This window comes from Sorex araneus, chromosome 2 (genome assembly GCF_027595985.1).
Source record: "Sorex araneus isolate mSorAra2 chromosome 2, mSorAra2.pri, whole genome shotgun sequence".
Classification (NCBI taxonomy): Eukaryota; Metazoa; Chordata; class Mammalia; order Eulipotyphla; family Soricidae; genus Sorex; species Sorex araneus.
The window spans coordinates 246,319,973-246,334,878 of record NC_073303.1 but is presented as its reverse complement, the minus strand read 5'-3'; the positions used below and the strand labels follow the sequence as shown (position 1 = coordinate 246,334,878).

General features: G+C 58.2%; 1 protein-coding gene across 1 annotated transcript in view; it reads right to left on the bottom strand.

Moving 5' to 3' along the window:
* Positions 1 to 14,906, bottom strand: part of ATCAY (ATCAY kinesin light chain interacting caytaxin) — a 33,103-nt gene extending 18,197 nt beyond the window's left edge. Inside the window, exons 1-4 of the mRNA XM_055128682.1 lie at positions 14,574 to 14,906; positions 12,763 to 12,880; positions 1,606 to 1,664; positions 677 to 898 (exon numbers count right to left, since the gene is read on the bottom strand). Of these exons, the coding sequence (XP_054984657.1) occupies positions 677 to 898; positions 1,606 to 1,664; positions 12,763 to 12,839 (358 nt within the window). The 5' untranslated portion in view covers positions 12,840 to 12,880; positions 14,574 to 14,906. The remainder of the gene's footprint in view (positions 1 to 676; positions 899 to 1,605; positions 1,665 to 12,762; positions 12,881 to 14,573) is intronic.

The window sequence follows — 14,906 nt, the reverse complement described above, 5'->3', positions numbered from 1 at the left end:
CCAGAGCTGCCAGCCCAGGGGGAACGGGAGAATGTGACGGGAACACTGAGTGGAAGCTCTCTGAGCGCAGTGAGCAAAAACACCAACGCGGAAGGCCCCAGCTCGAAGCCACCAGCTCGGGAAGTCCTCAGGCCAGGACCTCAGCATCATCCTCTGGAGAGGTATTTGGGAGTAAACAAACAAAGTAAACTCAGGGCCGGAGCTATAGTACAGCCGGTAGGGCGTTTGCCTTGCATGGCGCTGACCCGGGTTCAATCCCCAGCATCCCACAGGGTCCCCCGAGTACTGCCAGGAGTCATTCCTGAGCACGGAGCCAGGAGGAACCCCTGAGCATCGCCGGGTGTGACCGAAAAAGCAAAAGATAATAATAATAATGATAACAAAATTTAGGGGCTGGAGTGATAGTACAGCGGGGAGGGCGTTTGCCTGGCACGCGGCCGACCCGGGTTCGATTCCCAGAATCCCATAGGGTCCCCTGAGCACCGCCAGGGGTCATTCCTGAGTGCATAAGCCAGGAGTGACCCCTGAGCATCGCCAGGTGTGACCCAAAAAGAAAAAAAAAAGCCAAATGGAGCCTGGAGTCTGGGAGCCCCCCCCCAACAGGCCCGTGCACCTCCCCCTCAGCCCCTCCACAACACACACACGCACACACACACACACACACACACACACACACCTTCCCACTCCAGGTCATTCCCGTTGCCTAGGAACTCCAGCGAGTCCGTCTCATCGGGGGTCTCGATGTCGTCCACGTTGATGTCGAGGTCGTCGGGGGTGTCCAGGAAGTCGTCGGACAGCAGGGACCCCTCGCTCTGGTCCAGGGAGAGGTTGATTTCCGGGGCCACCAGCGTCTTGCGTTTGCGGTGAGCCCCGCCGAAGTTCAGAGTGCCGGGAGGGGCTGCGGGGGGCAGAGCCCGGGAGCTGGTCACCCCAACACCCTCCCTCACCGCTGGACCTTCCCGACTGTGCCACCCCCTCCCCAGACACACCCCCCACACTTGGAGCTGTGCCATCTCCTGCCCCTGGCACCAGGCGGCTCTGGGGGTGCGGGGTGGGGGGTCAGGCCGAGGTCTCAGAGTTATGACACCCCCGGGACCAGAAAGAACCCCAGACGGCGTGTCCAGCTCCAGACGCCAACGGTCCCCCCCCACACCGAGCATCACGCAGTCCCCTGACACTACCAGGAGCGAGTCCCCAAGGTCTGAGCCACAGCGTTTGAGAACCGTCAATAGAACCTGAAAACCCCCCCAGGATGCCAAAACGATGGCTCATCTGTAATTAAATGAGCCCATCTCCTACTTTGGCATCCCTGAGTTTCTCTGGCTTGGGGGGCTCTGGGAACACTGCCTGCCCCCCCCCCCCGAGGCTTACAGAGTCCCTTCATCCATGCATGAGCCTCTTGCATTTGGCAGGGGGTGGACTACACTGAGCAGAAGGGGCAACAGAACAGAGAGGCCGAGTAACTGACTCAAGGCCACACAGCAACAGGGTCGCCCCTTCCCCTGCAGCCCCGGAACAGAACCCCCCCCCCCCACCCAGCTCACCTTCCCTGATGTCCCACCCCCAATCTCAGACTTCCGCAACTCGGCACACCCGGGAACTTACAGGCTGCGTCTCCCCCGGGGCTGCCAAGCGAGTCCATCCCCGTGTCTTCAGGGAGGGGCCTTCGGGTCCAGCCAGGAGCAGACGCGGGCATCCCCAGTCCAGCCGGAAGCGGGCAGCGGTCACAAAAAATGACAAAAGCTCGTTAGTTCAGGGGAAGCCTTGGGACCATACGTGGTGCCAGAGACTAAACTAGTCGCAAGCACCTAGAATTAATTTTTTGCTTTTGTATTTTGGGCCACACACACTGACCCTGTGATGCGAGGGGCAGGACCCCTGGCACCCGGAGCTAGCTGTGTGTGTGCACACGCGTGCGCATGTGTGTGTGTGTGTGTGTGCGTGTGTGTGTGCGTGCACACAAGGCTCAACCCTTAACAACACGTTAGTGATCTCTAATAGAAGGGCTTATTGACCCCTGGGTGAAATACAGCAATCTTCACACTCTCTCCTCTAAGGAAACTTTTTTTGTAGCATTTTCTGCAGTGAAACTTTTTTTGTAGCATTTTCGGCGGTTTTTCATCACAAGCCTTTATTCCTGGCTCTGCATTGGTGGGGGGGGGGGGTCACGCCTGCGGGGCTCGGAGTACCCTATGGGGTGGCAGGATCAAATGTGGGTCGGCACCAGGACAAAGATATTTAGAAGTGGTGACTCTGGATAAGAAGTGCGCGCTGGAAACAGGTAAAGGAACAGACATCATAACCTCTCAGTACCTGTACTGCAAGCCAGCATGCCCCAAAAGGTGTGGGGGAGAGACAGAGACAGAGAGAGAGAGAGTGAAGGAGGGGGGAGAGAGGGAGGGAAAGTGCCTGCCATAGAGAAAGGCTGGGGGAGGGTGGGGGAGGGTGGGGGAGGGAAACTGGGGACACTGGTGGTGGGAAGTGCACACTGGTGGAAGGATGGGTGTCAGGACACTGTAAGACTGAAACCGACCATGACCAGCTTTCTAACTCTGTATCTCACTGTGACTCAATAAAAAATAATAATTTTTTAAGAGCATGGGTCCTACCTGATCTAGCCACTAAAATATTATTTTTTTTGCAGCCACATGGTGGTGCTCTGGGCTGGCTCCCGGCTCTGTACTCTGGGCTGGCTCCTGGCTCTGTGCTCAGGGCTGGCTCCTGGCTCTGGGCTGGCTCCTGGCTCTGTGCTCAGGGCTGGCTCCTGGCTCTGGGCTGACTCCTGGCTCTATGCTCAGGGCTGACTCCCCGCTCTGTGCTCAAGGCTGACTCCCAGCTCTGTGCTCTGGGCTGGCTCCTGGCTCTGTGCTCAGGGCTGGCTCCCAGCTCTGTGCTCTGGGCTGACTCCCGGCTCTGTGCTCAGGGCTGACTCCCAGCTCTGTGCTCTGGGCTGGCTCCCGGCTCTGTGCTCAGGGCTGATTCCCAGCTCTGTGCTCAGGGCTGACTCCTGGTGGTGCACAGGGGGACCCTCTGGAGTGCTGGGGATGGCCCGGGTTGGCCGCGGGCGAGGCAAGAGCCCTCCCTGCGGTGCTGTCTCTGCGGCCCCCTGAAGTATTTTAAGTTCCCTCCCAGGCTTCGCTCCCCCCAACCGCCGGCCCTCTGTCCCCGCTCCCTGTCACTCCAGCACTAGCAGGAACCCTCCCCGGGCCCCAAACACGCTCCCCCTCGGCTCCACATGTGCCACACTACAAGACAGGAGAACTGATGGGACGAGAGAGTGGGGTGAGGACATGTCCAGGGCCCAGTTCACAGCAAAGGAAACTGAGGCTGGGCCAGGCAAGTCCCACACTTGGAAAAGTTCCCATCCAAGCACTAAGCAAGTCCGGCCCTGCTTAGCTTCCGAGATCAGGCACATTCAGGGTGTGTGTGTGTGTGTGTGTGTCTGTGTGTCTGTGTCTGTGTGTGTCTGTGTGTGTCTATGTGAATGTGTATCTGTGTGTCTGTGTCTGTGTCTGAGTGTCTGTGTGTCTGTGTGTTTGTCTGTGTCTGAGTGCCTGTGTGTCTGTGTGTTTGTCTGTGTCTGAGTGTCTGTGTGTCTGTGTGTCAGGGTGGGTGGGTGTGTGCATGTGTTTGTGTGTCTGTGTCTGTGTCTGTGTGTCTGTGTGTGTATCTGTGTGTCTGTGTGTCTGTGTCTGAGTGTCTGTGTGTCTGTGTATGTATCTGTATGTCTGTGTGTCTGTGTCTGAGTGTCTGTGTGTCTGTGTGTCAGGGTGGGTGGGTGGGTGGGTGTGTGAATGGGTGTGTGTGTGTGTGTGTGTGCGCGCGCGCGCGCCCGCACACGCACATAAGGCTCAACCCTTAACAACATGTTAGTGATCTCTTATAAAAGGGCTTAATGGTCCCTGAGTGAAATACAACAATCTTTACACTCTTTCCTCTAAGGAAACTTTTTTGCAGCATTTTCAGCGGTTTTTCCTAACAAATAATACAAAATAAATTATTTCGGTTCTGCTTTGGGACACGGGTTGGGGTTCAGGATGGATGGAAACATCCGAAATATGCTGGTGGGAAGATGCAATGGCGGTAGGATTGCTGTTTGAATATTAAATGTAATCAAATGTTCTGAACTACTTTATAAATTTTTTTCTTCTTTTTGGGTCACACCCGGTGATGCTCAGGGGTTACTCCTGGCTCATGCACTCAGGAATTACTCCTGGCAGTGCTCGGGAGCCCATATGGGATGCTGGGAATCGAACCCAGGTCGGCCGCATGCAAGGCAAGCGCCCTACCCGCTGTGCTTTATCATTCCAGTCCCTAAATTTTTTTTAAAAAATTAAAAATTTTTGTCGTCCGTGTGCAAGGCAAAAACACCCTACCCACTGTGCTATCGCTCCAACATTAATATAGCATTAATAATGTGCTACATAGAGATATATATTCTTGCCCCTCTCCCCACAATGCTTGAAGTTCTCTTTAAGTGGAACAAGGAACAAAATCTTTAACAACTGTCATTATCATTACTGATATATACCCCATTCCAACTGATACGTGGATATCAGTAATGTTTCTTAATTAAACTCATAGTTATTCTCTGCTGCCCCCTAGTGTCCAGCTCACAGCAGGGCACAGGCCCCAGGGGAGAGGAAGCGCCAGCCCTGACCCTTACAGACTAAGGGGGTCCCAGCACACACAGGGGCCCAATTCAGACACCCACTCCCCCTCTGCTCTGTGATTTCCACTTCCCAGGGGCCTCTGACATCGGGTTTGGCCCCGGTGGACCGTGGGGAATCAGAGCAGAAGGAAAGGGCCAGTGTTTGATCCGTTGGACTGCCTGTTCTCCCAGACTGACACGGGCACAGGACCTGAGGCCCCAAAAATAAAGATAGAAAAGAGCAGACCGGGGCTGGAGAGATAGCACAGCGGGTAGGGCGTTTGCCTTGCACGTGGCTGACCCGGGTTCAAATCCCAGCATCCCATATGGTCCCCTGAGCACAGCCAGGGGTAATTCCTGAGTGCAGAGCCAGGAGTAACCCCTGTGCATCGCCAGGTGTGACCCAAAAAGCAAAAAAAAAAAAAAAAAAAGAGCAGACCAACTCCTTTGGGAGGATTTTTCAATAGTTTTGTTTTTATTTTTTTTTTCTGATTTTTGGGTCACACCTGGAGATGCACAGGGATTACTCCTGGATCTGCACTCAGGAATTACTCCTGGCGATGCTCGGGGGACCCTATGGGATGCTGGGAATCGAACCCGGCCACATGCAAGGCAAACGCCCTCCCTGCTGTGCTATCACTCCAGCCCCTAAGAGGTTTTTTTTTTTAACCACTTTTTTTTTCCTTTTTTGGGTCCTACCCAGAGATGCTCAGGGATGTCTCCTGCTCTGCACTCAGGAATGACTCCTGGCCATGCTTGGGGGACGTGGGATGCCGAGGATCGAACCCAGGTCAGTCGCCCGCAAGGCAAATGACCTGCCCACTATGCTGTCGCTCCGACCCCTTGTGGGATATTAAAGCATAAGGACAGCAGAAACAAGGGTTGGGCAGACTGGTCCGTGGCTGGAAGCCGGTCTCAGGGCTGGGACGAGGGCAGTCGGTCAGAGAAGGGGCCAGTATGGCGGTGATGGCTGGACGGGATCACTCTGAGTGGGAGATGTGTGCTGAAAGTGGACAAAGGGCCAAACATGAGGGACTCTCGGTATCAGTATTGCAAACCATCATGCCCAAACGAGAGGCAGGCTGGAGGGGTGAAGGGTACCGTGATACTGGTGGTGGAAAATATATACGCTGGCGGAGGGAAAGGTGTTGGAACACTGTAGGACTGAAACCCAATCACCCAGAAGCTTTAACTGAATCTCATGGTGATTCAAAACTAAATTAACTTAAAAAAATTTTTTAAAGAGGGGCTGGAGCAATAGTACAGCGGGCAGAGCATTTGCCTTGCACACAGCCGACCCGGGTTAGATTCCCAGCATCCCATATGCTCCCCTGAGCACCACCAGGAGTAATTCCTGAGTGCAGAGCCAGGAGGAACCCCTGAGCATCGCCGGATGTGACCCAAAAAGAAAAAAAGGAAAGAAACAAAGAGAAAGAAATGATTATAGGTGATGGAGGAGGAAGAGGAGGGCTTCCTGGAGGAGGTAACTTGACAACAGGCGGCTGGCATCCCGGAGGGCTTCCCAGTAGGCAGTACTTCAGTGCCAAGGCCCAAAAGTGAAACGACAGGACACAGAGATTTTTAGGAAGAGACAAAAAAGCAGACCTTTGAGGGGCGTTTTTGGCAGAATGCAATGGGGGTAGGTCTATGGTACTGCGGCGGGGGGGACACTGCCCCACATTGTCCAGTGTGGACCCCCCCTACCCCCGGCCACAGCAGTCGAGGGTATGGTCCCTAAAACATGTGAGTGATCATCATCCTGGGGAAGGGAAGCATGTGGGAGAGAAGCTTCAAGTGTAAATGACCCCAAACAAACACTCCTACAAAATAGACAAAATCAGGGCTAGAGCGATAGTGCAGCAGGGAGGGCATTTGCCTTGCACACAGCCGGCCCGGGTTCGATCCCCAGCATCCCATAGGGTCCTCCAAGCACCGCCAGGGGGATTCCTGAGTGCAGTGCCAGGAGTAACCCCTGTGCATCGCCAGGTATGACCCAAAAAGCCAAAAAAAGAAACAATAGACAAAATTATGTAGCCAGAAAAGCTGGAGGCAGCACAGTGAGACAGGCATTTGCCTTGCACACAGCAGATCAGGGTTCAATACCCAGCATCCCACAGGGTCCCCTGAGGACCACCAGGAAGGATCCCCGAGCACAGAGAATCCCGGTTCCAGAACTTTGTACAAAGGAAGTGCCGAGAGCAGCCACGTTTCTTCTGGGAGGAGGAAGCAAATGCCAAAAGGGATGACAGCGAGTATTTCCCCCCTCCCCCTGCCCCGCCCAGAGGAAGGTGAGACCGTTGCAGAAAAACCACCAGAAGGTAGCCGGAGAAGCTCCAAGGATCTTTCTCTTTTGGATTTCAGGCCACACTAGCTGCGGTGCTTGTTGTGCGGGAGCAAATGAGCAGAGAGAGAGAGAGAGAGAAAGAGAGAGAGAGAGAGAGAGAGAGAGAGAGAGAGAGAGAGAGAAAGAGAGAGAGAGCGCTCAGGGTAGGAGAGTGAGTTTATTTAGAGTCTCAGCACTGAGGACCCCAAGTCGGAAGAGAAAGAGACTTGGAGCCCCCTTTGCTGAGAGGGTCTCTCTTTTATCCTCCAAAGGTGGGCTACAATCCCCGGACATTCTTATCAGTGAAACAGGGATACAGAGGGAATTGACAAAATTAAGAACAATCAATGCACCACTCCCACATGGTACGGCCCTCAGGTGCTCATAAGGAAAACGGTCAGTGTCAGTATCTCTTGCCCATGTTGGTGCGGCCTTGGGTACCATCTCCCCGGCAAGCCCATCAATCTGCCGGGCCCAGTGTGCTCCCATCAATCTGCTGGGCTTAACTCGGTTGACTGGGTCATAAAAGGATGCTTCTCCCTCCCTTCTCTTATTTCCCTTAGGGGGTCAGTTTCTCAGTCCCCATCACATTTTCTTAATTTTCACTACAGTTTTGTAATTCTCATTACATATGGCTTCTTACTTGTCATTACAGTGCTCGGGGCTGACTCCTGTCTCTGCACTCAGCAATCACACCCGGAGGGCACGGGCAGGGGGACCCCACAGGATGCAGGGATGAAACCCCAAGTCAAATGTGTGCAAAGCAAACGCCCTCCGTGCTGTGTTATTTTCTCTAGTCCCCAGAAAAAGAAAATTATTTTCTGCAGGCAATTCAAGAAACGTAGGTGATTGATGCTTGCTTAGGACAAACAACTGGCAGGAAGGCTTTATTGAGAAGTTCTCCAGGCTGGAGCCATAGCACAGCGGGGAGGGCGTTTGCCTTGCATGCAGCCAACCCGGGTTCGATTCCCAGCATCCCATAGGATCCCCCGAGCATAGTCAGGAGTAATTCCTGAGTGTATGAGCCAGTAGTAACCCCTGTGCATCGCCGGGTGTGACTTAAAAAGAAAGAGAGAGAGAGAGAGAGAGAGAGAGAGAGAGAGAGAGAAGTTCTCATCTGTGGGTTGCAGACTTGCAGGCTGGAACAGGTGTTGGGGGGCGTGGGGGGCGCTCAGGGTTAGCTCCCAGCACTGCGGGAGGCATCACCAGGAATGACCCCCAGGGCTAAACTTTGAGTAGCTCTGAGTAGCCCTGAATAACTCAGGTGGACCCCAGGAATAGCAGTTCTTGTTTAGGGTGAGACAGAAGCTCAAGGAGATGCCTGCCTGCATGCAGAGCCTTAGGGCTGAGCCCTGGCACCACAAAGCAATGATCGCACACACACACACACACACACACACACACACACACGCCGTAACAGCACAGCAGGGAGGGCACTGGCCTTGCCCATGGCAGACCCAGGTTCAGTCCCCAGCACCCACGGGGTCCCCCAAGCCCACCAGAAGTGATTCCTGAGCGCTGAGCCAGGAGTCAGCCCTGAGCACCACCAGATGAGGCCGTCCCAAAAAAAACTTAGACCCCCTAGCACCTCGAGGTAAGCCACCTCCACAAAATAAAAAGTCAAGAAGCAAAACACATCATAGGAGAAATTCTCGTTTAACCAAGAGGACAAACATTCCCTCACTCCTGCTCAAAAGGATTACAAGGCAGACAAAGGAAAGCGGCAAGCTTAACATTGGAGGTGCTGGGGGCAGAGAGACAGGACGGAGGGTAAGGCGTCTGTCTGTCTGCCTTGCGCGTGACCGTTCAATTCCTGGCATCCCACAGTGTCCCCGAGCAATTTGTCAAGAGTGATTCCTGAGGCTGGAGCGACAGCACAGCGGGGAGGGCGTTTGCTTTGCACACGGCCGACCCAGGTTCGATTCCCAGCATCCCATAGGGTCCCCCGAGCACTGCCAGGAGTCATTCCTGAGTGCAGAGCCAGGAGTGACCCCTGTGCATCGCCGGGTGTGACCCAAGAAAAAAAAGCCAGAAAATAAAAAAGAGTGATTCCTGAGTGCAGAGCCAGGAGTCAGCCCTGAGCACTGGGAAGGCCCAAATTAAAAAATAGAAGAAAAAAAAATCCGGAGATGCTGTTTATGTAAGCCTGGAAACTTAAGTCTTTTCCTGATCATGCCTGCAAAGGATACAAAGAGAATAAATAAAATGAAGCTCCTGCAGCCTGCACTGCAGTCATCAAGAACCAAAGACGCACCCCCCAGCCCCCCCCACACACACCCCAGCCGTCATGGGGGGGTCCTGAGCTTCTGAGCAGAGCACTGGGGTGCTGGGAACTCCTGAGGGCCAGGTGTCTGGGGACACACACAAGCTTCCCACTGCCCTTCACGTCCGCTCCGCCCCCAAGTCCCCCACCATCACCCCTCCCCCTCCCCGCGGTCCCGCCCAGCCCTGAGCAGTAGGCGTGGTCAGCACCATGGACAGCGGCCTGCGCCCCTTAAGGGACTGGCCCTCCCGGGGCACCGGACTAAGCGGTCAGGCCCCAGTTTAGGTCCGGTTCTGTCCAGCTCCCCGGATTCGGGGAGCACTCAGAGTTCAGGGGGTTGGGAGGCAGAGATGGGGGCGCTGAGCCCATGGGGCTGAGACCTCGGGGAGGGGGGCTGGAGGAGCTCAGAGCTCTGCATGCTGGAGTCCCCAGAATCCCCCTCAAGGGGTCCCCCATGCACGGCCTGGAGTGCACCCCAAGGCACGAAGCCGGGAACGACCTCCAGCACCACCACTGTGACCCCAGCACTGAAATGATTAAAGAACTATAGGGGAGAGGCAGCTTAAGGAAGGAGCTCAGGGGTCGGGGTGCAGCCCCCAGCTCCTGCACTGCAGGGTTTAGACCCACAGCGCCCCCAGCACTGCAGGGTTTAGACCCACAGACCCTCCAACACTACCCACGGTGACCCCCAAGCACCAAGCCAAGACCAGTTGTCAGCATCGCCAGGTGTGACTCAGAAACTCAAGACTAAAGAATACAATGAAAATGAGGGGCTGGAGCAATAGCACAGCGGGTAGGGTGTTTGCCTTGCACGCGGCAGACCTGGGTTCGATTCCCAGACTCCCATAGGGTTCCCCGAGCACCGCCAGGAATAATTTCTGAGTGCATGAGCCAGGAGTAACCCCTGTGCATCGCCGGGTATGACCCAAAAAGAAAATATATATAAATATAAGTTCAAAAGGCAAACAGGGATGGAGCCCATATATACAGGGCGAGAGATGGAGTGAGATGGAAAGAGAGATGCAGGGTGGGGGGAGGGGGCGAAGAATTCAATGACAAAGCTGAGAGAGGGAAATGTTGACAGTCGGCAGGGGACTGAGGACAGCGGGAGGGCACCTGCCTTGCAGTGGCCATCCCATATAGACCCCAGACCCCGAGCCAGGAGCCAGCCCTGAGCACTGCCGGGTGTGGCCCAAGTGGGGGGGGAGGGGGAAGCAAAACAAAACAAAGCTTCCAGCTCATCACTCCGTGGGCAGGGAGATAATCCGGGGGGCGGGAGGCCACCGCCAGACTCGAGGACCCCTCCCCCCACGCGGAATGAATGGAGAAACGGTGGCAGCGCGCCAAGGAGGACCAGGACGCCCGCCTGCTCCAGCAGGGCCGCAGGAAGCGAAGAAAGGACACCGGAATTGGCGGCCGCGGGCTGGGGGGTGGGGGGCGCCCTGGCAGCAGCGGCCCCTCCCCCAGGGACGTGAGCGTGGATCAGAGCCCACCCCCACCCCCCAGAAGAGGACAGAGGACAGTGTCAGGCGACAAAGCCGGGTCTGCCACCCAGGCAACAAGGCGCCCGTTTCTAGGGGCAGGAAAGAATTGAAGCCTCAAGCCCGGGCAGCCCCCCCTGCCCCCCAGAAGGACACACAGGGGGAAGCTTGTCCTGCAGGAGGAGGGAGGGGGCTGCACACCCCCCTCCCAGCGTCTGCAGCTGGGCGGAAAACTGACTTGCGATTCACTGCGCAGCTGGGAGAAACTGACTTGAAATTTACATGCGCAGCTGCTGCCCGGATGCCACCTTTGTCTCCGCCAAGCGAGGAGGAGGAGGAGGAGGAGGAGGAGGAGGAGGAGGAGGAGGAGGAGGAGGAGGAGGAGGAGGAGGAGGAGGAGGAGGAGGAGGAGGAGGAGGAGGAGGAGGAGGAGGAGGAGGAGGAGGAGGAGGAGGAGGAGGAGGAGGAGGAGGAGGAGGAGGAGGAGGAGGAGGAGGAGGAGGAGGAGGAGGAGGAGGAGGGGCACGGACAAAGCCCACCTCGGCTCCCATGGCTCCCAGCTAAGCGATGGGGCCGGGGAGGGGGGGCGCGGGGAATGAGAGTCCTCCTAGGAGCTCCGATCTTGGCCATGGGGAGAAACACACACACACACACACACACACACACACACACATCCTGAGCTCCTGCAATTCTGAGAGGGGCAATGGGGGGCAGAGAAGAGCTCAGAGGAGAGGGTTTGTGCCTTGCACGCAGCTGACCCGGGTTCCATCCGCAGCACACCTGTATGGCCCCATCAGGAGGGATTCCAGGGTGCAGAGTCGGGAATAAGCCCTGAGCACCAGGTGGGGGGAGGGGTGTGTGTGTGTGTGTGTGTGTGTGTGTGAGAGAGAGAGAGAGAGAGAGAGAGAGAGAGAGAGAGAGAGAGAGGGAAAGAGAAGAGAGAGAGGGAGGAAAGAGAGACGACAGAGCTCACGCGGGCCCTGCCACTTAGAACCAGTGCAGAGGGCTAGAGCGAGGGGCGAGGGCCCAGGCAGGCTCTGCGCACAGTATTCCCGGGTCCGGAGGGAGGACCCTCCCCGCACTGTGCCGGGAGCACGCACCCCACCAGGAGTGATCCCTGAGCACAGCACCAGAGTCAGCCCTGAGCCCCGCAGGACGTGGCCCCAACACAAAACGCACCAACAGTTCCCAGCTGCGCCGGGGAGTCCCGGGCTAGCCACAGAAGTGCGTTTTCCGTCCTCAAGGGTCTGGGCTTGTTCCTGCAAAGGGGGCACTCACTCGGAAGTTTCCCGGACCCCTGCACCCCCGCAGGGGCTGGGCCGGAAGTGCTGGATGGGGGTGACCAGAGCGTGAGGGGGTGGTGCCATCGCAATAGGACATTAAGGAGGGCACTTACTTGCCTTACAGGCCAGGTCCGATCACCAGCAGCCTACAGAGTCCCCTGAACCCCGACCGGAGTGATCCCTGGGCACTGAGCCAGGAGTAAAGCCTGAGCACCGCCAGATATGGCCAAAAGGCAACCAACCATGCAGCGGGCACAGTTCAAAGAGCTTGGGCTTGGGGCTGGCGCAATATCACAGCGGGGAGGGCGTTTGCCTTGCACGCAGCCGACCCAGGTTCGATTCCTAGCATCCCGTATGGTCCCCTGAGCACCACCAGGGGTCATTCCTGAGTGCATGAGCCAGGAGTAACCCCTGTGCAACGCCGGGTGTGACCCAAAAAGCAAAACAAAACAAAAAAAAGGGCTGGGGCTTTGCCTGTCTCCCCACCCTTCCCCCAAGCTCCACCAGGAGTGAGAAGTGGCGCGCACCCTTGGCCCCGCCCAGGCCTTGCCTGAGCTTGATGCGCCGCACAGAACCCAGAAGTGGTCCCAAGCCCCACACCAGACCACCCACCAGATGCTCTTGGAGCCCTCAGAGGCGTCCAGGTTCCCGCGGGAGGCTTGGGTGGGCTTGGGGGGAGTAGTGAGCGTGTGGCGAGGAAGGCGCTGGGGCCGTTGGGGCCGTCCTGGCTGTGCCCCGCCCCCCACACACACCCCCAGTACCTGGGGAGACCTTCATCCTGCCACTCATCCTTCACATCCACGTTTTCCATGCGGAGCGTTGCCTCGGTGGTCCCCATGGGGGCTGGGCTGGGAGGTGCCGCGGTGACACAGGCAGGACCTGGAGGGGATCACCACACAAGGCTGTCAGCCACCCACGGCCTTTGTCCGCTGGAAGCCCCTCACCCCTCATCAGCTGTCCTGGGGGGCCCCTTTTAAGGGAGGAGAAAGCAGGTGGGCTCCAGGTGCAGGGAGAAGGCTGGGCTCCCCCCCTCCACCCCCCCCCGGAAGTCACTGGGAATCAACGTCTCCCACAGGCCGCTTATGCTCAAGTGTGAATGACTGATAGGCTTCAGTTTTCACGCTGACCAAGATTCGATGCTGGGCAACCCCACAGGGTCCCCAAGCACTTCCGGGAGAGATGTCTGAGCACTGAACCGGGAGTTATTCCTGTACACCGCAAGGCGTGTCCCAAAACACAATTAAAATTTTTTTTACGTTTCCATGGCTTGCTAAGTTTCCATGGTTTTTTAAGCTCCCCTGGTTTCCATGGCCTGTGAGGCAAGCGCCCTCCCCACTGTACAAACAGGAAACAGGCAAAAATCCCGGCAGCACAAGGTCCCCGAGCACCGAGTCGGGAGTGCCGCCTCAGCACCACCAGGTGTGGCCCCCAAAGCCCAAGACTGAGAAATTCCTTGTAAAGACTCAGAGCAGGGGCTGTCAGCTATGCATGGGGGTGGGGGGCCACCAGGTCAGGGGTCTGCCAGCCTGAGGGGGTGGGCCCAGGGGTGGCACCTGCCAGGTAGGATGTGGCCCTAAACTACACGCAGTGGAGATAAACTCTGATTTCTACGCACAGGTTTGTCCGGGCAGCTCAGGCCTGGGGTCCCCTGTGACAACCCCAGGCCACACACAACTGACTTGACCCCGTCAGCCCCCGCAGCTCAGCCCCCCACCTCCCCCCAGGATATAAAGGCCTTGGGGAGGGGTCCACCTCTGTCCCCTGCAGGGCTAGGGGCGCAGATCTAACTTTGTCCCCTCTTCAGGGCTGGGGGGGATGGGTCTACCTCTGTTCCCTGCAGGGCTAGGGGGCGTCTACTGCTGCCCAGGGAGGGTGGCTTGAGTCTGCCCTGCGGATCGGCAGCCAAAACAGGGTGGGGGGCGCTGGAGGAGAGGGGACGGAGCACCCGGGCGCACAGGCACAGAGCCACTTGCCGGCTGCAGGCTGCCGGCCCTAACCCCAAGACTTTCCCCTTGGTACCATCCTGACGTCACCACTGTCCAGTCCTGACGTCATCACTGTGCCCTGACGCCATCATTCATTCCCGGGGCGCAGTGGGGGTGGGGCGGGGGTGCGGCGGGGGTGCGGCCGGGGTGCGGCGGGGGGAGGGCCGAGGCTCCGGAAATTTGTTTCCTGGGCAGAAGCAGGACACATCTCTGCCCAGGCTCTCCCTCTCCCGCACTAAGATGCCCTGGGACTCCCCACACACACCCAGCAACCCAGAGCGGTCCCTGCGGGCCTCACTGCGGGGGTCCTGGGCTCGCGCGACCCCCCCCCGGGGGCCAGGCACCCGAGCCGCGTCCGTCCCCCGGTCCCCACTCCCCGCCCCGGGTTATAAATAGGCGCGGGCGCGCAGAGGCGGGGCGTGTCCCCCGGTCTCCCGGGAAGCGCCCGCACGCAGGCGGCGAGCAGGAGCTGGGGCCGGCTGGAGAGGGGCTCGGGAGGAGGCCCGTGGAGGGGGCGGGGGGCTGCCATCGGGCCCCGATCGGTGCGAGGCGGGGGTGGGGGGGCGCGCCCGGCCGCGGTGGCTCACCTAAGGCGGCGACTCGGCTGGCGTCCGCGGCCTACGGCGGTCACGCGCGCCCCGAGCGCCGCATCCCGAGCCCGGAGCGCGCGCGGCGGCGGCCGGGGGTGCGCGCGGGGGCGCCGCGCGCCTGGGGCAAGGTCACCCCTGCCAGGCGGGGCTGCCGGGGTGCGGGCTGCGGGTGCGGGCTGCGGGGCCGAGCCTCAGCGCTGGGCGCCGCCCGCACTCGCTGTCATCCCCGCGCAGCCCCGCGGGGTGGCGGCCGCCGCGGCGCTCGGGGACCCGCTCGCTCCTCCCGGCGCTCGGGGCGCGGCTTCCCGGGGACGCGGGATTGCGCCGGCC